Source organism: Oryzias latipes, chromosome 24 (genome assembly GCF_053564925.1).
Source record: "Oryzias latipes strain Hd-rR chromosome 24, Olatipes_Hd-rR_3.1".
Lineage (NCBI taxonomy): Eukaryota > Metazoa > Chordata > Actinopteri > Beloniformes > Adrianichthyidae > Oryzias > Oryzias latipes.
In genome coordinates this window covers 15,072,518-15,095,545 of record NC_136260.1, presented here as the reverse complement: position 1 = coordinate 15,095,545, position 23,028 = coordinate 15,072,518, and the positions used below count along the sequence as shown (strand labels likewise).

The 23,028-nt window shown below is 42.5% G+C and overlaps 1 protein-coding gene and 2 long non-coding RNA genes across 7 annotated transcripts in view; 1 reads left to right on the top strand and 2 right to left on the bottom strand.

The window, feature by feature from the left end:
* Positions 1-23,028, top strand: part of mdga2a (MAM domain containing glycosylphosphatidylinositol anchor 2a) — a 226,889-nt gene that overhangs the window by 131,061 nt on the left and 72,800 nt on the right. For 2 of the 4 annotated variants that reach the window (XM_023952708.2, XM_023952706.2), the window contains exons 5-8: positions 4,661-4,793; positions 4,874-5,143; positions 13,551-13,642; positions 14,262-14,499. In XM_023952708.2, coding sequence (XP_023808476.1) covers positions 4,661-4,793; positions 4,874-5,143; positions 13,551-13,642; positions 14,262-14,499 — 733 coding nt within the window. Of the gene's footprint in view, positions 1-4,657; positions 4,794-4,873; positions 5,144-13,550; positions 13,643-14,261; positions 14,500-23,028 lie in introns of all 4 variants that reach the window. The other 2 variants (XM_023952707.2, XM_023952705.2) reach the window with 1 other exon arrangement.
* On the bottom strand, positions 428-20,146 carry LOC144990078 (uncharacterized). Of its 2 annotated transcripts, XR_013654013.1 has the most exons (4): positions 18,512-20,146; positions 17,029-17,147; positions 15,824-15,906; positions 428-1,568 (listed from the first exon to the last, which is right to left on the bottom strand). It is a non-coding gene; the product is annotated as an uncharacterized LOC144990078 (long non-coding RNA). The 2 variants fall into 2 exon arrangements; XR_013654012.1 differs by lacking the exon at positions 428-1,568 and having other exon boundaries at positions 14,954-15,906.
* LOC144990077 (uncharacterized) lies at positions 3,193-5,414 on the bottom strand. Its single transcript, XR_013654011.1, has 2 exons — positions 5,305-5,414; positions 3,193-3,635 (listed from the first exon to the last, which is right to left on the bottom strand). It is a non-coding gene; the product is annotated as an uncharacterized LOC144990077 (long non-coding RNA).

Genomic DNA, 23,028 nt, shown 5'->3' with positions numbered 1-23,028 from the left:
CCGGCTTCCAAAAGAAAGAGACGTAATACAAAACTAATCTTTTATGATTCTTTAAAGTTATGTATTCCTGTTTTCATTGTGTGGACATTTTAAAAACATGAAACAGTCAGAAAGCTTTTTTATTTGCATTACTTCAATAAAAATTACAACAATGTTTAGCACGATAACGTTTTTGCCTTATTTCGGGTTTTAAGGGTATTCCCTCTCCATTAAGTAGCTGGTGGACAATTGAAAAACATGACAGGAGAAGAAGCAGAAAAAATTAATGAAAGCGAGCAGCTGCTAACGGAAAGGGAAAACCCTTAATACCGGAAGTGACGGAAAAATGTGTTCTTTTATTCGCTGTTGTGTTTCGTGATTTGCTGTTGTGTTTCAGTATTTGTTCATTTGTACTGGGTATGTTGTTGTTGTAAACGTGTCTTGCACCTCTCGGCCACCATACTTAATCCTCGTGGCATAGATTCAACAAGGTACTGGAAACAGTCCTCAGACAGTTTGGTCCATATTGACATTACAGCATCACGCATTTGCTGAAGATTTGTCGGCTGCACATCCATGATGCTGATCTCCTGTTCCACCACATCCCAAAGGGGATCTATTGGGTTAAGATCTGGTGACTGTGGAGGCTATCTGAGTCCCCCGTCATCCCCTGTCATAAAGGGTTGGGCATGGTCAGCAACAATACTTGGTAGGCTGTGTTTTAACAATGCTTGATTGGTTCTAAGGGACCCAAATTGTGCTTAGAAAATATCCCCCACACCATGATATCATCACCACCAGCCTGAACTGTTGACACAAGGCAGGATGGATCCATGCTTTCATGTTGTTGACGCAAAATTCTGAGCCTACCATCTGAACGTCGCAGCAGAAATAGACTCATTAGACCAGAGAACATTTTTTCCAGTCTTTAATTGTTTAGTTTTGGTGAGCCTGTGTGAATTGTAGCCTCAGTTTTCTGTTCTTAGCTGACAGGAGTGGTGAAAATCCCAGTAGATCAGTAGTTTCCGAAATACTCAGACCAGCCTGTCTGGCACCAACAACCATGCCACATGCAGAATCACTTCAATCACTCTTTCTTCCCCGTGCTGATGCTCAGTTTGAACTGCAGCATATGGCCTTGACCATGTGCTGCCATCTGATTGGCTGATTAGAAATTTGTAATAACGAGCACTTGGACAGGTGTGTCTAAAAAGTGGCCAGTAAGTGTCTGTATAAGTTGAAAAGTAAAGTTTGGGTTGTTTTTTACCTTTAAATATCATAAATATGTGTGTAAATATCGAAATAGGTGCTGTTACGCCCCACACCTCTGTCTGTTCTGTAACAAACTAAAAAATGAAGGGAAATGAAGGACGAAACAACCGAGAACAACAGAATAAAAGAGGAGATGTTGACTTACAAAAACGTACTACTATCAACAGTTCCATAAACAGCACAGAAGTGTGAAATGTTTACGCATGTAGCAGGAAACAAGGTATGGATGCATTAACTACACCCTTGCGCCTCTGCCAGCAGTTTATGTCTTGAAAACTTCTCTAGTGGATCCACACAGCTCTGGGATGTGGCAGCTCCTGCAAAGAAAAAGACAAACAAGCACAAATAAAACCCAGAATTGCATGGCTCAAAGGTGATAACAGGTGTATTAAACAAATACATTCTAAAAATAAAAAGATATGAGCTTATAAATAAATGAACTCCAGTCTCTGAGAGGCTTTTTAGCAGGACCTGAAAACCACTGTGTGTTTTTCTTCGGTCCCTTTGTGTTTCCATGCTCTATAATTAGCAGCAAACGAATCATCATGGATATTTGTTACAAACCTAAGAACAATAGACACTGTGGTGCGACAAATTCCTTGAAATGGTTCTTTTTTATTTGGCCTTTTAACAACAAGATCCTTTGTTTTTGAACCCCCATCTCATGCTCTCACAAAGGGACAATAAAGATGTACAGCTGAGTAGCAGCAGGTTCTTCTAACCTGGTTTCACAGTTCATGTGGGATCTCAGCTTTTTTGAAAATAGAAACAGATTTTCTTTGTGTTTGGAAAAAGAACTGTTAAATCTTTTACATGAAAATTGTAGTTTTTAGATGGTTTTATGAAAGATTCCTGTATCAAATAATTCTTTTAGGTAGACTTCCATCTTTGGATAAAATGAAGGCTTTAAGTTAATATGAAATTCAGCAAGTTAAATACTTTTTCTGGTTTTCTTCTGCAGCCTCCCCCCTTCCCCCTTCTCATGAATGCTTTAATTGGGTCTTAAAGTAAGAGCACCAATCCCAAACTTAGAAATTAAGATTAGGTTTTTTCTAATCCTAGGATAGATTTATAATGTTTATTCATTTTCACCAGTTTTTAGGTGCGTTTTTGAGGATTTGGCAGAAGCAACATTTTTGCTCAAACGTTTAGTAAAAAACAAGAATTACTAAAACCAATCTGGTTCTTGCAGTCCAGGACTGCTGTGGGTCAAAAAACAAAATATCCAGAACCTTCCAAACAAACCTCAAGCTGTTTTTTTCTCATAAATAGCTCATAAATAGCAAATAAAAAAATATAAAAAAGCGTTTCCAGCATTTTCCCAGGTAACCTAGTATAGCAGCTCAAGACTCTGTGATCTGATTGGATCTCTTTGGATCTCCCGCCTCTCCCTTATCAGCAGGTGCTCCAATTGGATGCTGTCACCTCAGTGTATTCTTATCTCAATTTTAATATTTGAGGACTTTTGTTATTTATTTTTTAAACATTTTAGTCTGGAAAAAAAGTAAAACATCGACTGCCACCACATGAGGGGGAGGCATTGGCAGAATCTACAGGGTTTCACGCCACCGCCTGATTTTTTAAAAATCGTTGTGGTAATGAATGTAGACAGCAGCAGTCCGTTGTCCCGGAGTCAGGCAGGGATGTCGTAATTATGAAATCGGGTGACAGCTGGGCGGTGAAAGCCACTCTGATTGGACGAAGTGTAAATGTCTTCGGACGGCAGCTGCCCATATCAACTGCCACCGGCTGCCAGTTGCCCAGGGGCATAAATAAAGCGGCACACATAAGAAAGAGCCCCAGCGCCCAAAACGAAAGACCCATGCAGTCCAGTAACAGCAGCATTTATATCCAGGACCCACGGTGGTCGGCAAAACTTTTGGGGGGGGAAATGGCCAACCAAAAAAAAAATAACAAGAAAAACAACCTGACCAAACGGTACAGTGTGAAAGCAGCTTTGGATCCAGAGGAATGGACCAATATTGCAGATTGATTTATTCAAAAACATTTAGTTTCCATTCGAAAACAAGTACATTTTCAGGTTTTTGCCTAAGCTGCAGTCGCTCCCTCAGATTTTCCTTCCTGTTCGTGCCCCGAATTCCTGCCAGATTTCCGCTTCAAAGAGAGCAAGTGGCAGGAAAAGAGAAATAAGGTGGGATGTGGGGTCTGCACTTAACACAATCAAGTTATCTCTGAGCCTTGTGGATGTGAGAGCCTTTAAAGACATCAAAGGCTGGCGTGCGCTTCAGGCCCGCACGTGTCTGAGGACTGGCGCTTGGATCCGCCTGTCTGCTCTGCACGCGCTCGCAGGAGTCAGACAGATCAAAGGGTCGCATCCTCCCAGCAACCTTTCTGGGTGAGGCCCCTGTAGCTGACGGGCCCAGCTGGAATCAAACACAAACTCTCAATTAGACGACCATTTCTGTGGAGATCTTCCCCGCAGAGCACGTGCATGCCCCCGCAGCTCAGCGGGGGAAATGCCACAGGTCGCCTTCTCCCATGCATTAACTCCTCCCTCCACCAGTCTGCTGACACAATTGTTTTCATTTGTTTCCTGCTCCAACAACCTCATCTGCTTCCTTTGTGTGTTTAAAAAGCCATTATATTCCGGCTTTATTGAATTTGGTTCCACAAATATTAGATTTTAGAAGAAAAAAAAATCTTTTTCTTTGCCTTTTTACATTTTTAAAACCTTTGGGGAGATTTTCAGTTCATTGGACTTAGAAAGATAGAGCTACACATGAACTTTGATCTACAGCCGTTAAAGAATGTTGTCCTTGAAACAGATATTTTTTATTCAATAACAGATTTCAATCTAACTTCTTTCTTACAGCTTTGGAGGTGGAGTTTCCTTTAAAAACTATAAATTCTCAACCTGAAAGTCTTGACATCTGCTGTGATTCTTCAACCATGAAAAGCCTTTTCAAAATGAAACAACCTTAAAACATTAATACAAAAGGCTTTAGTGTCTCTCATTCCTTACAATGTAAAATGTGCTTTTATTCATTTAGATTTTATGCTTTAAGTTTAGTAGAGCTATTAAAACCTGAGTTCCATTTTATTTCACTTGTTACAACATGATGTCTTTTAAATCTAAAAAAAAAAAAATATTTTCAGTAAATGAAGGTATCAGCTTGGATAACATCAATGTTTTTAAGCATGCTAGCAGATGTAGAAACTTGAATGTTACAGGTTCATTTGCTGTTTTTTAGGAAAAGATCTCCACCTTTGTTAAGTATCTTTATTTTCAGAGTTCAGCATCTACTTTGCAGTCTGCAGATTCTGCAGGTTTGAGGTTTTTAGCTCATCAGCAATTGAAACCCGTTTTGTGTCGGGCATACAGTACGTGGGTTCAAGTGGTGTTCCTGCACACATTTGCATATCAGTGTTGTTTTGCTCTGAGCTGCAGGGGGAAACGAAGATCCTGAAGCTGAAGAACCTGCGTCCTCAAGACTATGCCAACTACAGCTGCATCGCTTCTGTCAGGAACGTGTGCGGGATCCCCGACCGCAGTGTCGTCTTCAAGCTCACCAACAAAACAGGTACAAGGATGCTCAGTCCTTCAAAAAACGTTGCTACCGCAAAATGAAAAACCATACATGGTGCCTTTCGTCCTTTGTAGCCTCGCCGTCCATTAAGCTGCTGGTGGAAGACCCCATCGTGGTGAATCCGGGTCAAACGGTCTCCTTGGTGTGCATCAACACGGGAGGTGAGCCGCCACCCATCCTCACCTGGGTGAGCACCAACGACAGCCTGCCCCAGAGAAGCGTGGTGAACGGTGGCACGCTCACGCTGCCCTCCATCACCTCTGACGAGGCTGGCATCTACAGCTGCGTGGCCAGCAACAACGTGGGAAACCCGGCCAAAAAATCGACCACCATCGTGGTGAGAGGTGAGGAGAGGCGCGCGGGCAACAGCATTGGCTGATCTAAAAGTTGCTACATGATGATGACCACCACATAATTTGCATATTATTTGCATAAAACCTTCCAGGGAAAAAAAGATAATTAAACATGAGAATTGGACGAGTGTCATACCATCCATACGACTTACTTCTGGCCCAATTAAATAAATTCAGTTTAGTTGCCGTGTTTTCATGATATGGATGCCGCCATGTTGGACCCAGATCTTGCGACTAAGCAGTTGGTCTGAGTTATTGTTTCTATGGCAACCACTGTCATCAATCTGAGTGAGCTTGTTGGAAGGCCACTCTCCCACCGCTGGAAAACAGGCTCAGGAGAATGCCTCAAACATTTGACGCAAGACTGTTTATGAGAGAGACAAAAAAATGTGTTTAAAAGATGTCACCTGTATTTAAAACCATAAATACTAGTTGGCTACAACAATTTTCTTTATTTATTTATGTATTTACATAGTATTTTATTTTCATAATCATTTATGTAATGATATTAGCAAATATGACAAAAAGTTTTTAAAAAAAACTGTTTAGTAATTCATTTTATTATTCTTTTGTTCTTTCTTTATATGTGAACATAACTTTTTTCAAAATAAAATTTGTTTGGAACAGTTGGAGTTTTCCAGTAAAATGAACTTCAAACCAAAGGAATGAACTCCTTAGTCAACTTAAACATAAAAATGTGCTTCAGTTGAGACTAAAATCTGCTTCTAATTAAAGCATTTCCATTAAAAATACCAATGAGAAGACATGAACTTGATAATGAAGAAGCTGCGTTTTGCCTGTTCTTTTGCAAGCATAACCCCTAAAGGGAAGAAAGGTTTTCGTTTCACCTGTGGTTTAAGTGGAAAGATATTTTAAAGCATTGTTTTCAACTACACCTCTAACAGTGTTAGTTGGGTTAGGGTTCAAATGTCCGGATAACTTCTGAGAGTGATGACTGTCTGGAACCCACTAAAGGAAAAACTCCGGATGCATTCTGCGTCTCCTCAGGTTGCGTTTGGAGACTGGATGTTGACGTGCCAACATCTCCATCACTCCCCTGTCTAAGGAGGTGCAGAGAAGCGTCACCGCCGTCCGATCAATAACCAGCACTGCAACGAAAACTCTCTGATGTTTGTGAGACTCCCCAGCCTGGAGAGAAATGTTGCTTCCATGAGGCGCTGTGATCTGCTGTCAGGCAGCTCAGACGCTTTCATTGTTCAGGCTGCAATTGTGTGGTTTCACTTGAAGAAGAAAAACACAGACTTTTATTTTGAAAACTGAAGAAGTAAAGTAAATCTGATTTGTATCCAATGAGTTCCTCTAGGCGCGTGGATGTCAGTGAGGAGATAAAAGCAAATGAAAACAACCTGATAAAAGTGCAACTTTGGGATGAACTAAACAACAGTTTAAAAAAATAAAAACCTGTTGACTGCAACTATCACCCATAATAGCAGGAGTTTCTGTAATTAATTTCTATTATTCTTATGAACTGTAAATGTATTAATGAAATGGATGAAAAAAATAACTGTTAGTTATAAACACATGTAGGCATGGACGGGGGGGGTTGGCCCACAAAAATGCACAATTGAGTAAAGAAATAAAAATTATTATAAGAAAAACTGACAAAAAAAACTTAAATACTTTGGATAAATAAAATAAAAGACAAAAACACAGAAGGATGGACGGACAAATAGACTGACATAAAATAAAAAGATAAATGCAGCCTCAACAGGGCACCAACCAGTGTCCTGCATGTGCCCCTCCGGAGCCTGGTAAATAGAAAGGGTTGTGTTAGGAAGATCATCCAACCAAAGTCTTAACAGACTTATCAAACAGATTAAAGGAGAAGATAGATATATGGATAGATGGACGAATATGATGATAACATGGTTTTTTATACATTTTCGAGGCTTGAAGAACTTTGACACTCCAAACTCTACCCCTTATGAAAGTCCGCATGCCTACCACTTGAACCTCGGCTTGCGAGAGTCTGTCAATCAACTGGTCAGCGTGAAACCACATACTTTTATTGAGGCATCGGATTGGTCAGTTTACAACTTGAAAAACTTGCACTGCAGAACAAATGTCATGAAAAAATGAGGTTTATCATAGGGTTGTGCCGATGGACGATATCATCATGATGGTTGACTTACATCACGATGGAGAGACACCATCGTGATGCCACGCCCCCGCCACGCTGCGAGTCGACACCATGAGCCGCGTTTACATGTACAAAATATCTTGATCGGATCAATGGTCGGATTAGAATTCAACCGTGTACATGGGCCCAGAAATACGTTTTCCGATTAAAACAAATGTTCACATGGGTCACACTTTCGGTCGGAACAAATCATTTAGGCATGCGCAGTAGTGTTTCAAATACCGGAAGAGGAAATTAGTTCCGCTGTAAACAAACTGAGACCGAAGTCTCCCACACATAGCGCACACTTAAAAAAGCATCTTCCCTTCCCCTCCACACAAAGCTGTAAGTCCGGCTGCTCTGCTCAGAGACACGGTCCTTCGGTCCACCGGTCCACTTGACTAATCAAGTGCAAGAGCGGACTACTTCTTTTCTATTTTTTTTTTTTTTTTTGTTAAAGTCACTTCCCTCAGTTTATACTGGACATTATTTTTTCATCGGGGATGAGTCATTAGTTGGGAAATAAGATAAATAATAAATAAGTAATCAAGTAAAATAACAAATAATAATTATATAATAATGAAAAATTAAAAATAGCCCCCCCCCCCCCCCCCCCCCCCCACGACGATATCATCGTCCATCCCGATGTTTTACTTTAAACATCGTCAACTGCCAATTTAAGGGACATCGCCCAACCCTAGTTTATCAAGAACATGTTAAAAAAATGGAAGCAGAACAAGAATGGGGATGGTTCTTTATTTCGCTATAGAAGTCTATAGAATTTTGACTTCTTGGAACCAGCAAATACTTGTTTAAAGCACGTGGGGGAGGAGTCATTCAGCTGAGTTCTCATATACAGTCAATAGTTGAGATGAAAATGGCTCATGATGCTGATAGGAGAGCGGAGGATGTCAAAGGTCAATGGAAAAACGATCACGGCTGTTTAGTTATTCCGTCTTGCTGCTTTCTGCAGGGTCATCCTGTGACCTCGCCGTTGTTTATTCAGCCACTCGTCTTTCTGCTTCAGTCACCTTTTCATGACTTCTCGCTGCTCAGTAAAGCTGCACATCCGCTTTAGACTAAACCACCAGAAATCTTTTGTTGCCAACAGACCCCTTACGGTTTCCACATCTCCCAAAAGACAGGATCCCTTCAACATTGTACCAATATAGATCAGGTCTTCCCCTGAACATTACTCCCCTTTGTGAATTACTTGTTGGTAAAAAGCATAAAGACTTGGTGATGTGAGACTATGTGTTGAGAAGTGCAACCTGGCACTTCTGTGTTCCCATTTCTTCTCTTCATTCCCCTGCAAAGTGGTGCATTGTCTCTCAGTGGGATCAAGACAGAAGGGAACCACTCTCCTGCTGTGAAATCACGATGCAAAGCATCCGATTTTTTTGTAACACAAAACCCTCAGGAGTTCCTAACAGATCCAGGTACGCTGATATAAGAGCCTCAAATCAATGGAAGCCAAACCTGCTTAGGCGAGCGCCGCTTATCTTCACCAAACAACGCCTGCCGCCTTTTGTTCCGCCCATGAGAGGCTTTCTGTCAAACCAGCAGATGTGTTTAGCAGTTTTGTATTAAAACACTTTGTTGGGAAAATAAAAGTTTTTTTCTGAACACCTTTGTGTCAGCACACCAAAAAAAAAACGACACGTGAATGGCGTTTATCAAATTAGCTCTTGAATAAATTCCGGCCCAGAAGCGGCATAAATTAGCATTCATGAATATCGAATTCGTTTTTATAAACGTCCAGCAGTAAAGCGGCGTCCGTCTCTTTTGCCCGATAGAATTGTGCGCCGGGGCAACTGGGAGGTGTTTTTACGTTTTTCTGTGCCCCTCTCGTCATCTGAACCGCCTGAAAGTTGAAAGCCGTTGCCACTTCTTTGTGTCCGTCCCACAAAACAACAATCATGTATGGGTGGTGGAGATTCAGCAAAGGTGCTGATGTTCACAGAAAGTCTGGAGGCTAATGTGAGGAAAGGACAAAGATGAAGAACGGGGGGGGGGCAGCAGAATGGGACTGAAAGCTCTGTGGGTTTTTTTGGTCCTGTCTACGTGACCTTGAACATGACAAGAGGAGAACAGTAAATTTTGAGACATCTGTCTGCCTCCAACAGACAACCGCTGCTTCACAAGCTGATCTTCTGCACGAGGATGCATGGAAAGAGCTGTCTGACACCTGCTTAGAGATACGCAGACAGCTCCAGGTGAAAAATGAGATGGGCTCCCGGGCAGACGTGGAAATAATGACCGTAGCCGTGCTCTGCTCCGGTCAGCTCTCTTCCAGTACAACCAGGCATTTGTACTCAGGAATACAGCAGAGTGGGTTTGTTGTTTGTTCTCAGAGTTTTGTAACTCTAACAAAGCACAGGTTGGTAGTTTCTTTAATTCTCAGCAACATTTAGGGAGATCTAGAGGAACGGGACAAAACGCCATCGGAGCATCAAGCTTATGAATGCCTCTGAACTCCTGGAAAGTATGTCTGTGAAATGGGGTTGAAGTCCAAATATCGGAGTCCATCTATAACCAATGTGGGAAAGTTGAACGCTTCAGATTTCCTATGGATTGTTTACTGACAGGGGTTGATCTGCAGGAATGCTCAGATGGACATGTCTGCTTCTTTGACCAAAAAGGTTCTCCAAAGAGATCCAACCATATCCCATCCATCTACATATCCATAAATCCATCTGACCATCTATAAATCAATCCTTCCAACCATCTATCAATCCATTCATCAATATCCCCATCCAGCCATCCATCCATTCACAAATTAATTAGCATTTTTTCATTCATTTATCAAGTCATCAATCAACCTATCATACATAAATCCATAAATCTTTTGATCCATAAATTCAATTCAATGCAGTTGTATTTATATAGGCCAATATTACAACAAAGTTGTCTCAACGGGCTTCACTAATTGTACAATACATAAAATTAGTTATAACATAAAATAAGTGATTGCTAAAATAAACTTAACAGACTAAGCTAAACAAGGCATCGCTGCCCTCAGACCCTCCTTCTTGGTAAGAAATGATTCATGAAAAAGAATTGATTCCTGGGGAAAAAGAAAAAACCTCAGGGATGCCCACATGAAAGAGAGATCCTCCCTAGGATGGACAGGCGATGTACCAGAACTCGCAAAGGAGGGTCTAAGGGCAGGGATGCCCAGTTTAGTTAAGTCTGTTTAGTTAGTTAAGTTTAGAATTTTCCTATTGAATTCTAAGTATTCATGATCCTTATGGTTTTGTTTACAATTACCGATACGAAGCCCATTGAGAAGACTGTTGTTGTGATTTTGGGCTATATAAATAAAATTTATTTGAATTGAACTTTGATAGAAGAATTAGCCTATCCAACTCTTCAACTACAGGTTTGAATAGTGTATCAGATGGACTTCATCCAGATCGAACTGGGGTACAAATCCATCTATCCATTCATAAATTCATCCATATTTCTCCAACCATTCATCTGCCCATCTACAAATCCATCCATCCAATCATGTCTGGCATCCAGACCAGGGCCAGCAGGACCGCCAAAGGGGCCGCCAACGCCAGACAGCAGGGAGACATAGGAGAAGAGAGAGTGCAAGCTCCAGCCCAGCCAGAGGAATAACCCCCCCCACCATGCTAGGGGGGCCCAGCACAGATTGTATTTTCTCATTTATCAATTAACTCGACCAGGTCTGCCAAACCTACAAAGATCCACCTGTGGTGCAGATAAAAAAAACAGTGTCTTTGTTTTATTACAAACCATTTCTTACATTTTGTCACTGACAACCAAGATGTTCCTACTTTGCAGGGGGCTTATACTGAATTTAGGTGGTGCCACCTTTGTTTTTTTTTCCCCAGGTCCAACTTCACAACAAAACTTTAAAAAGTTCAAAACTGAACTGATTTGTTTTTTGAATTACAGCTTTATCTTTTTTTAGATTAATTGACGAGTTCAACAGATATCTGTCTGTCATGAGGTACATATAGCATTGTGTGAGTAGACGCCTTTCAGGAAACCGATAAATACCTTTTAGCATTCGCAGAGTGAGAGTTGAACATCGATATGCGACTTCCAGCACTGTCCCCGTTGTCAGGAGATCAGAAAATGTACGGCACAGACAGAAATCCTCATGTCTCTGGCAGAGATGTGTTCGCAAACAGAGAGCTGCAGCCAGTGCTGACGGGGAAGCAGAGCGGGATTTATGAACGTTACAGGCCTCATTGTGTCAGCCGCTCTTCAACTGAGAGACGGCACTTGAGCTGCAGGAACGTAAAAGAGGTTAGCACCTAATCGTAATGTTTACTCTTTGACACCTGTGACAGCACGCTGACTCTCGCTGATGTTAGGAAGTGTGCTGGCAAGTCTGTGTCTGTGGGTTGAGATAAAAAGTAGCCACAAATTTCTCTTGGGTTGTCACTGAGAAATAAGTCTTTCTGACCTCTCATCAACTTTGCCGGTAACTCGGTAGCTCGTGGTCACAGCTTACTAATGACTAGTGTGGTGTAAGGGAACCATCAGCCAACAGCATCACTCATGCGTCATAAGTGTGAGCAAGTTATCCTTAAATACTTTGATACAATTACCACACGCAAAAAAATGATACCTTGCATTATTGACGTCCCTTAAGGTGTCCATAAAAGGCAGCCGTTTTTGTCTTTGACCCTCCGCGGGCCAGGACAACCCTAAAATACACTGCACCTGTATGGGTCAACCCCCTGTACGGATGCTATATATGTTGGAAATAAAGTTTGTAGATTTTCAACGGCGTTGACGTGGCAAGCTTGCGGAAGTGGAGTTCCCCCGGAATACTATGAAAATTAAAAACATGAAACGTTGGCTCAAGCTAAACAAAACAATCTGACATACAATACGTTTATATTAGGAATGTCAGCAACCTCCGTTGCCAAGGAAACCCAAAAGTTTACTTTTGCCAATACTTCTAAAAATGACCTAGCTATGTTTGTCACCTCCAGGTGACCAAATAATAAAATGGTTGCTATAGAAATAAATCAACAGAAAATCTAGTTTGAAAAAAGTGATTGGTTATGAATTTATCAGTCACAACATTGACCAGGGTGGCAAGGGTAGAAAGGGTGGAGTAAGGGGCATGCAGCAATTGCCCAGCCAGTAAGGAGGGGGTCTTAAGAGCAGGGGTGGAAAACATCACTTGCAGCTTTCTTTTTTGTTTTGTTTTTTTTCGTAAAAATGACAATCGGAGAGTTTTTCTTAATATTTTCCTTTAAGGGTAATCTGTCTGATGTTTTCATATTTTTGTTGGTACAACAGGAAAAGAAGGACTTGTTAATAAAAGATTATATTTTGCATCCATAAAAGTCACTTTCATGCGATGCTTCCTAACATAACAAATGTCACTGCTAAATGGAATTTAACTGTAGATGTCACCACACAATCCCAACGCCAAGTGCAAGGGCTTATGGGAGACAGAGTCATTTGTGAACACACAAAGGTGTTTGGGACAGGTCTGGAAATTTTTGATGTCTGGCGTTAAAAATAGGATTTTTCTTCAAACGTAAGCAGTGAGATGGTGTCAAAGGCGCGCGTCACCTCCCCGCGTGCAGCTTGGCAGGCATCGCACAGCCTTTTGCACATTCAATTCCCTGTGTTTAAATCTGACACGCAGGGTTTTTGTTTTTCGCTCTCCCTTCACCGAACCGAATGTGTCGGTGTCAGCGGGGAATTGCCGGATGAAAGGATTTCCGTCAGCTCTTTCTGCTGCAGAGATGAATTGAACTCAGATGTGTTTGTTGGAGCCGGTGCAGCATGCATCATAATGAAATTTTTTAAGGCCGGAATCTCTGTTTGAAAGAAAAGTGTGTACAAATTTTTTATTTCAAATTGTTTTTTTTTTTTTGGTTTAGCACTGCTCTCCGCAATTCTTCAATCTTCAACAAAGTTTGCTTTATTCTTTTGAAGAGATTTACCATTAGTGTAAGGGTTTATTTTTATTTTAATTTACCCATCATCCTCAAAAATGGCATAATTTGACAAGAATTGATGTCATCCTGCTTAGATTTGCTGTTTGGAATGCAAATTCTACAGCAAACGCCGTGCAGATAAGACTCCTAAAGTACTTTTAGTATGACAGAACAAAGAACTAAAGCTGAGGTACAAACTCAGTGTGGAGTCGAAAACACTTAAAAAAATGATTCAGTTATTTAAATAAATCTCAGAGCACTCAGTCTTTTGGGCCGATTTTGTCTTTAACAAATATTTTCTTTTTTTCTCTCTCTGCAGCTCTAAATAGAGGTCGGTTTTGGATCACTCCTGATCCCTACCACAACGACGACAACATTCAGATTGGCCGTGAGGTCAAGATATCGTGCCAGGTGGGAAGACGTGACGCCGCCGGCCGGCAGCAGACACATGTAGAGCTCCATTTGTGGCAAATCTTTTCAAACCCCAAACTCCCCCCACATCGGATGGACACATTGTACAGATTCATTTCAGCGTTTAAACCTTTTATACTGGAGATGTTGCCAGTGACACCTAAATAATGCATGCTCTTTGACATGCTGTAAATCTTTGACTGTTTACGCAGCCAACAGGAATTCACTGGTTCTGATATAGAGAAAAGCTTTGATGTGATATGCAGCACATTAAAAACATAAAATATCACATTTCAGCACAAAGCTGCTTTTCTCCACTCCAGAACTACATTAATTGTGTAAAGGGTTAAAGAGTCGAAAGAATTCAACACACATACAACTCCCCACATAAATAAAACGTTATTATGCGATGGTAGGATCCATCACATACATCTATTAATATCACTTTGGGCTAAAATAGAACAGAATTTGCAAATGAAGGAGCAGAGGACCGCAACAGAAACAACCAAAGGGCTTGAAATACAACATGTTTTTCCTTAAAAGATTTGTCACAAATGTAACTCTTTTGGAACACAGTCACCTTCAAAGGTCCAGATAAAGAACGAGCTGTGTGTTCCAGGTGGAGGCGACGCCACCCGAGGAGCTGACATTCAGCTGGTTGAAGAACGGCCGCGCCCTGCGGAGCTCCGAGCGAATGGTTATCACCCAGACGGACCCCGATATTTCTCCCGGAACCACCAACCTGGACATCATCGACCTCAAGTTCACAGACTTCGGCACGTACACGTGCGTGGCGGCGCTGAAGGGGGGCGGCATTCCCGATTTTAGCATTGACGTCAACATCTCCTCCACAACAGGTGAGCCTCACAACCCCCTACGTCATATAGCCATTAACACCCCCCACCCCCACCCTGCATCACAGCCGCATTACTGCTATTACCGCAGAAGTCCGGAAATGTAACTGCAAAGTGTTAAGAGCTTAGCAGCTATTAGGATAGATTTAGCAATTTCACAATATTGCTCAAGAAACTTGAACAAAGGACCAACGTCAACACAAATTGCAATTTTATGGTTCTGTTTATTTGACATCTTGCAAGGGTTCAAGTGTGGCTATTGTTCAGCCATGACACCCGCTTTTTCCTCAGTTTTTTACGGTACTCTCCCACGTGGTAAAACCGTGTTACTGCATCCAAGCACCAGGGCGCTACCTCCAGTGTTGATGTTCTTTGGACTACTGTAATTCTTCAACAGTTTACGCAAATACCATATTTCCTGCAGATTCTGAAGCGGAGAAAAAAGCCGCTTTGCGCCGATAAGCAACACTTTATAGTAGTGAAGCACTTCTGCTATCTAACTATACATAGTTATGGTATATCAAAAGGCATGTGATTTAGGTGTCACCAGTGACATCTGTGGTGTCAAAGGGTTAAACTATTTTGAAACATCACATATCAGACCTTCCATAGCAGCCAATTCCAGCTGCAGTTAGACTTCCTTTTAACTAAATTTAGTTCTTTATTGTTATGAATACCTGAGCAGGAAATTACTGCCAATTTCCGTAAGCAAGTGTAGTTCATCTCCTATTTAGTCCAAAAAAGAAAAAGTCATAGACCACTACACGTTAGCTACATTAGCGTATTGCAATAACCGCCAACCTTGTTTGCAACAGAACATTTTGAGAGAGAGCCGTGTAACTCTCAAAATCTCTTCAACATCAGCAAGCACAACCAAAAGGAATCAACTTATAAGGTGCTCCGAATTATGAGGCGCCCATTTTTGGAAAGAAAATAGGACTTTTAAGTGCTTCTTATATTGTGAAAAATAAAGAACTTAAAAAAATGATTTTTTTTCCCCCCCCCGAAGATTTCAGTCAGCGCAGGCCTACTTGATCCTTACAAAAAGTCTAAGGGAAAAAACAAAAAGTCCCTCACAACCATGTCGTCAAGTTTTTTTTTTTTGTCTGTAATTTGAGTTTATCAATCTGTCACTGAGTTGTTTTTGAGTTTATTACGTGCTCTTTTCCTCCTGATATGATTTAGACAAGCTTCGTTAGGCCAAAAAAATGAGAGAAGACCAAATGTTCATTGGTATAGGCCAAAACCATCCACCATCGCTCCATCAAAGCAGCCACCTCCACCTCTGCTCCAACTAATATTTTCCCACAATGTGACCAGCACTCACACTTCGCATCAGACCACCTCGCCGTCTTCACCTTCATCTCCGTAGTTTCAGTCATGGCTTCTGGTGCTGACCTGAAGGAAACGCTGGACAGAGAGAGGAGGGAGAAGCATGGTGTTAAATCACAAAGAGACAGCTTCCTGATCACAGATTGAAGGTTTTGTCGAGCATTGTGTTCTCCTTTGGCTGGATTTCAGCATTACTCTGCCTATTTTGATTAGAAAGCCGAAGCTGAAGAAAACCTTAAACTACAAACACACCGGGCATGTGTAGCACATTCAGGAACACTCCAAATGTCGGCTTTTGTACGCCCTTTCAGAATATGGCATGCACACAGGTCTGTCGCTATCTGATACTAGCACATGTACTGACAGTTGGAAGACGCTTTGTGTGAAATGTTGAAGCTATGCAAATCTTACGACTCTTGCTCCGGGCTTTTTCTTTCACAGCTCTATTCCGATTTAAAAAAAACAGGACACGAGCACAGACCGCAATCATTAATTTCTCCTTCATGATCAATTTTCAAAAGGTTGGCACTTCCTTTTTTTTGACCAGGACGCCATTACAACCTTGATCAAAGTTCAACCGGTTGAAATTTTGGATGTAGAGCCTGAAAGCAGACTGAAAAGAGGCATAGCAATGCGTGAAAGCAATACTTTTGAACCCGGAAGCCCAAGACGGGCATACAAGCGTGCTTCCATGCACTTTTCATTGGAAGTGGCCAATTGAACGTGTGTTTTCCAAGCCCGGTGTGAATGCAGCATCAGACTCCAGATGAACAACATGAAGAACATCTACCAGGACATAATAATGAAGTAGGTTAGAGAAAAAACCTGTCTGAAGACAGACTGTTTTCTTGGTTTACATTCCGTGGTATGAGTTTGAGCTGCATTTCCCCTGCATGAAGCTCTGTGATCCAAACTGATCCTTGTGTTCCAGAATGAAGGATTCCCAAAGTTCTGCAGGCGTTCTCCATATCTGCTGCTGCTTTTAGTTGACTGGTGCCTGCTTGAAACTGATAAGTGACTTGTGGTTTGTATTGTGTGTGTGTGTGTGGAGGGGGGGTGGTAACGTTGTGCAACACCGTGCTTCATCCACACACACAGACACACTCCGGCTGTTGTTCTTGTATTTTTTTTTTCTTTCGACCTGCTGCCACTCACTGCAAGAACATGAAAGCAGGGAGGCAAACCCGGATGTGTAATTACTTTTTGATAATTCCTCCGCTCCAAAACAGTGATCAGCCAAGATTGTTTCATCATTATCTTTTAAGGAGTCTCTCCTTCTGGAGAGCCTTGCCAGCGCTTCAGCGCGGATCCTTTAACATCTAAAGGAGAAAAAAAAAAGTATTAATGAGGAGGATCATAACAGCATGCTGCAGTGTGTCGTAGCTAAAAGCAATGCAAGGTTTGATCGGAAGCTCGCTTCTTCAGCTCGCAGCTTTACAGGGCAGGTACTGGGGAACTGTGCCAACGCAGTCTAAAGCGCTTTGGCGTGGATGCGAGGCAAGCGTTTGCTGCAGCACTCCTGTCAGTCAGATTGATGTCGCAGATCAAATGTGGAGCGTGCTGCAGCTGCTGATGATCCGGGAGCCCGTTCACTGAACTCAGGTTCTGCAGCAGACAAAGGTGTACATCGAAACTTCCTACTGTCAGTTTACAAAAACAGGTGTTCAGATCTACGAATTGCAGAACAGAAATTGACATTGACAGATTGCAGAATGCATTGCAAGAATAGTCTTCCAAAAGGGAGTTTATTTTGGTGTTCCGGCTCCTCTCACACACTGCAGTAAATAAATAAATAAAAGACTGATAAATAATCAATTTACACTCCCTCGCCTTCTCTTGAAGGAGCAGTTAAACAGCCCAATGGCTTATGGAACAAAAGATTTCCTGAGTTTGTTGGTACGTAAACCTTCCGCAGAGGAAAGTGCAGCTAGTGACAGAAAGTGAACAGAGAGGATGGGAGAGGATGACACCAAGTTTGATAGAGATCTGTTCTTCACTGCTGGTTTAATAAAATGATGAAACACATGTGATATGAATTGAATTGTTGTTAAAATAAATTGTTACTCGACAATTATCTGCCAATATTTTTTTAAACTTTTGGCCACACCCACTCCAAAAGTTTGGTGATTGCTCAATGGAGTCTTTACCACAGTTCAGGCAAAACATCATCATCAAATGTCATCATCCAATCAATGACTTCCCCTTATCTCTAACGTTTTTGATTGATTTACTTTTGTTGAAGTACTTTTGTTTTTCTGAATTGTTTTTTCTCTCTATGTTGGTTTCTTGAATTTTGTTTTGTAAAATGTAACGTTGTTTTTTTATTATTTCTTTTGCTTTTTTGATTGGCCTTGTGATCTTTAATGTGTTTTTGCATTTATTGATGTGATTTTGCACTTTAGGGCCACCGTAGTTTTTGCTGTCAATTGTTGGATTTTTTGTTAAATAGTTCAAAAATGGAATTAAAAAAAAGAATACCCATGAAGCTTGACAGGGGGCAAAAATGTTTCTTCTTGTGTAAAAAATCTACTCTACATGAGGTTCCTCAGCACCTAGTGCTGTAAGCCTGTCGCCTCTCATGAACTGAATCCGCCTGGTTTTTGTTTTTCCTGCCTGCTGTCCTGAAGGCGGAAAGCTAAAACCGCAATTAAAGGTTTTAATGAAGGAGATTAGAGCAGATTACCAGGCAGGTCTGGTCGAGCAGGATGCCGGCGAGGCAGCTGGTAAACATGGGAGGATGCAACGCTGAACAATGCTTTCCAAACCGGAGCTTATATCAACCTCAGGGACTTCCATGTCATCACTGTGCTTCTCCTTTTTGACAAAGCTTGAAGATGTTACAGGACTGGGAAGGAGATAATAATAACCAAAAAAACACATCTGAACATCAACAGATAGAGAAACTGCATCCATTTTCAATGAGTGGATCAAATCTGGACAGTTGGAGCTAATTGATATCCATAAAGTGTAAATTTGGAATCATAACAGCTGAATGTTTGTCAGCTTTTAGTGCACTCTTTGCCGATAAGCCGCTTGCCTCTTCTTGCACTTATCATAATGGGTTTAGGAGTGCAGCGTGAATCATATTAATCCTGTAAACGTCTGCAGCGAGATAAGTCTGTTCTGTTTTCAGATGTAGCGGCTTCCTCCGTGAAAGCTTCCATTCGCCTCCGGCTCCAAACATCAATACTTGGCTCTTCCCGGTGTTTTCTGCAGTTCCACTTCATTACTGGAGCCAATCAATTAGCCGCTCTAATGATTGAAAGACCAGCGTCTTTGATAGAACGCACTTCTGCTCTGAAGGAGATCTGAAGCCGACGGCTACCCCGACGGCCGTAACTTTGACGATCATCCGCTGCGAGCTGCCGTCACCCCGGTGACGATACGACATGTGACTTTTGACGGACAGCGTGACCGGCAGCACTGGCCGCTCTTTTGTGCTCCTCTCAGTGACCTTAGAGAGAACAGACCTGTTCACCATCCTGAATGACCTCCAGGGTAAAACGGTTAAACTGCACAGAAACTGACTGGCAGCTTTTAGTGCAGGTTGAAGTTTCACACCAGTTTTCTCTAGATCTACCTTAAAAAAGAAAGATGTTACAACGTATGTTTTTTTTTATCTGCTTTGCTAATCTACAAATATTTTTCCCATCTGAAATGGTTGCTAAACCAAATTGCTTCCCATCTCTGCTGATGCTCCGTCAATAATAGTCAAAGTAATAACTAGAAAGCCAAGTGGGCCACATATGGTTTAAAAAGGGGCCCCAAATGGGGCTCTTTTAGTCACTTTCCATCGAGCTGGGGACACTCAGTGTCCACTTAAGCCAACGTGGGCTAACACCGGTGGGGCCACAATGGAAACTGTGGACAAACCCATTTGGGGCCCACATTGTGTAGGGTTTACTCAGAAATGTAAAACCATATTTCTCAAGAATAATACCCGAAGGAAATTACATGATTTTTTAGATTATTAGTATTTTCATTGAAGCAAGTTGCTCCAATAAAAGCAAGGTACTTCAAGCAATACTTCTAATGCAGCTAACCTGTAGCAGTGTCAAATTGCGTTTTTTTTACTTGTTCCTAACAAGGTTAGCCTATGTGTTGCCAACAAGGTTGGGAGTTACAAGTATTGCTGATATGCTAACACTGTCAACATGTAGTGTGTCACAAACAAATTCTAGAGTTACTTAGAACCCAGTTAAAAGACCCTGACTGACAGATGCACTTATCTCTGAGCAAGCAGTGGGCGACAGTGGAGAAAAAAGTTCCTTCCGAAAAAAAAGAGTAGAAAGAAAGCTCCAACGGGTCTCAGTGAGGGCGATCACCTGCTGGTTGAGGTCTTAGAGGACAGAAAAGAGACAAACATGAAAACAATGGAACATCTGTTAAGATGCAGAATACAAGAGCGGAACTGAACGAAAAGTACAGACTTTAAATTTCATTATTTTCCAGGGATCTAAACCTTAAGACCCACTTCAATTAAAGATCTGTTTTGTTTTCTAGTACTATTTTGCCCATGATGGACATGTATAAGGAAATTACGATTAAAAATGCACTTGTGAGTATTTGCAAAATCGACAATCAGCAGGCCACGAGCTCCCTGCTCCACTCCATTCCAATGCATCCCCTTGCAGACAAATAGCTCCGATACTGGTCTCCATTTTTGTGGCACCATTAATGTTAAGTTAGGGTTGTGAGGGGCTGTGAGCTAGTGGGAGAGAGCAAAAGGGTTAATGAGAACCCACAACTCAGAGGCAAATGTCTAATGAACTACTGCTGCTCATAAACTATGTCCTACATTTTTTTTTTTTTGGGGGGGGGGGGGGGGGGCTAAAACAGCATAATCATAGTTAAAAACCCATTTGAAACACTTTTAGAAAAGATGATCGAATTGGGACTGTCACTAGTAACAGCTAATAACACACACACGGACTGCAGACTACCATAACTCTTTGACGGTTTAGACATCATCATTCCAACAGAGAAAAGCAGCTTTGTGCCTTTATGCAACACTTAATGATAGTTTAAGGGTTAAGTATGTCAGGGGTGCCCAACCATCGTTTTGGATGTGGATCACTCTTCACTCCACCCGGCATCTTTTTTGGCCCGTTTTCCTGAGATGCTACCGAGTGCCCCCGTGGGGACGGAGCACATTCTTCAGCATGCATCTGCTTTCAAAATGAAACGGCTCAAGGTGTGAAGTGATGAGCGTCTCTGAGCTTTGCGGTGAGCCAGAAGAGGCTTTAACATCAGGCTGTGGGTGGGAATGAAGGAGCAGAACAGCTGGGCGGCTGTCCTGAAACATCCCTAACATGGGAGCGGTTGACGCAACTGGAATCGTGCGTGTCACCCGAACACCTGTGCTGATTCAAGGTTGACAGCGTTGGTGGAAGTGCAGCAGCACTGCTGCTGCCTCGCTTCATAAATCATGTTAATAAGACAATGCAACCCGAAAATTTCTGCCCACGGACTCAGCTGCTCCCCCTGCTGTTGCACTTTACAGAATTAGGGAAATAACTGCAGCTGGGAAAAGAAGGGGGTGGATGTTGGGTGCTAGACGCCATAGGGGGAGTAGCTCCATCTGAGGGGGCGCCACGCAACACCAGAGCCTTGGATGTTGTAGCGGCAACAAATCAGGCTGCACCCCAGGAGAGGAGAGCCGGCTGTTCTGCAATCTGAGCTGTACAAATTCATACGGGTATCAAGACAAGGTACACAAACTCGTGTGGGGAGGACACACACTCACATACACTGTAGCACAGACAAGTGTGTAGCTGCTGTCAGCACTGAGCCAATTTTAACACAGCTGTGGATGTTGCTTACACTTCATTTATTCTGAGTGCAGATGCAGCGTCCCCATTCGCCGGACACATGTGCGTGCACACACACACACACGCTGTGTTGCAAACGTGCCACCCTCTGGAGAGCCCCTGTCCCCTGACGCGTGGCCTCACTAGAACAGAAAGTCCTGCTGCCCTCTGACCATCTCGTTAGCTTTCAGTTATCTGAAAGGCGCGCTCTCACACGTTCCCGGCCTTGCAGGGCCTGCAGGTGCCCGAGGAAGTTGCCATGGCGACGGGGAGTGATGTCAGAGAGAGAGGAGGCAGCAGTGGAAATGTTGACTCTCAAAGACGCCCGTGCGCACAACTCTCTGGCTGTAAGAAGATGCTCATTAGCAGATGTTTCCCCGCTGAAGGCTCCAGCTTGCAGCCTCTAGACGCAGAGAACCGTTCCCGCTGAGCAGACTACGAGGACCTGCCTCCATCTGGGTTTTCAAAGTTCACACAGTCACAGACGAGCCTTATTTGAACATGGGCGACACAGCAGAGCTTCCTCAGAGCCAGTGAGGCTGCGTAACAGCATGCTGCCTCCTAGAGGCCGAAACGGAAAGCTCACATGCTCATCACGCAGAGACTCGAGTGCGACTCGCATTCACAGCAGAGCAGCCATCATCGCATGCAGAGGCAGGGTGGTCGCTTTAGAAGACAGCACAGCGGGGAGGAGAACGAAGGGGAGTGAGGAAGAGTCTGCACGCCGTGTGCTTCTCCATCTTTGCAAGGTGACAGACAGGGACAGCTGATAACCGCTATCTGTGCAGCCGAAGGCAGCAGGGAGAGGACTGTGAGCGGCTAATAAGGCCAGCGGAGGGGTGTAATGATGACAGCTGGATGAGCACACCTCTCTCAGATGCCGCTCGGAGGAGACGACCACAGCAGCTTGAAGGAAATGGGCCAACAGCTGACACCTGGTAGCAGCAACAAGAAGAAGTGCGTCAAGTGTTTGGGTGGGCTCAGTGGTTTTGGACTAAACACTTATGCAACCCATTTCCAAAAGTAATTGGTTAGTTTATTCTTTACCAACAAATAACAGAAGAAAAGGTTACCTTTCCTTTGATCCCTGGAGTTGCTATTTTCGGAGAATAAGTTGCAGCCAAAGAACTCCTAATAAAGAAGAAATTTGTCGCAGTTTTGGGAGAAAAGTGCAACGCTTCTGAACAAATGTTGCAGTCAGAATAAGTGGATTCACGTTCATCTCGTAAATGGTCAGAGTTGTAGTACGTCAAAGAGTGTGTATTAGTTATATGATATATGATATGTATATAAGATTAAGGTGGACGTGTCCAAAGTCCGGCCTGTGGGCCAAATGTGGCACATTCCAAAAACCCACTGGCTCTGTCATGAAATTAATAATATGTGGCCC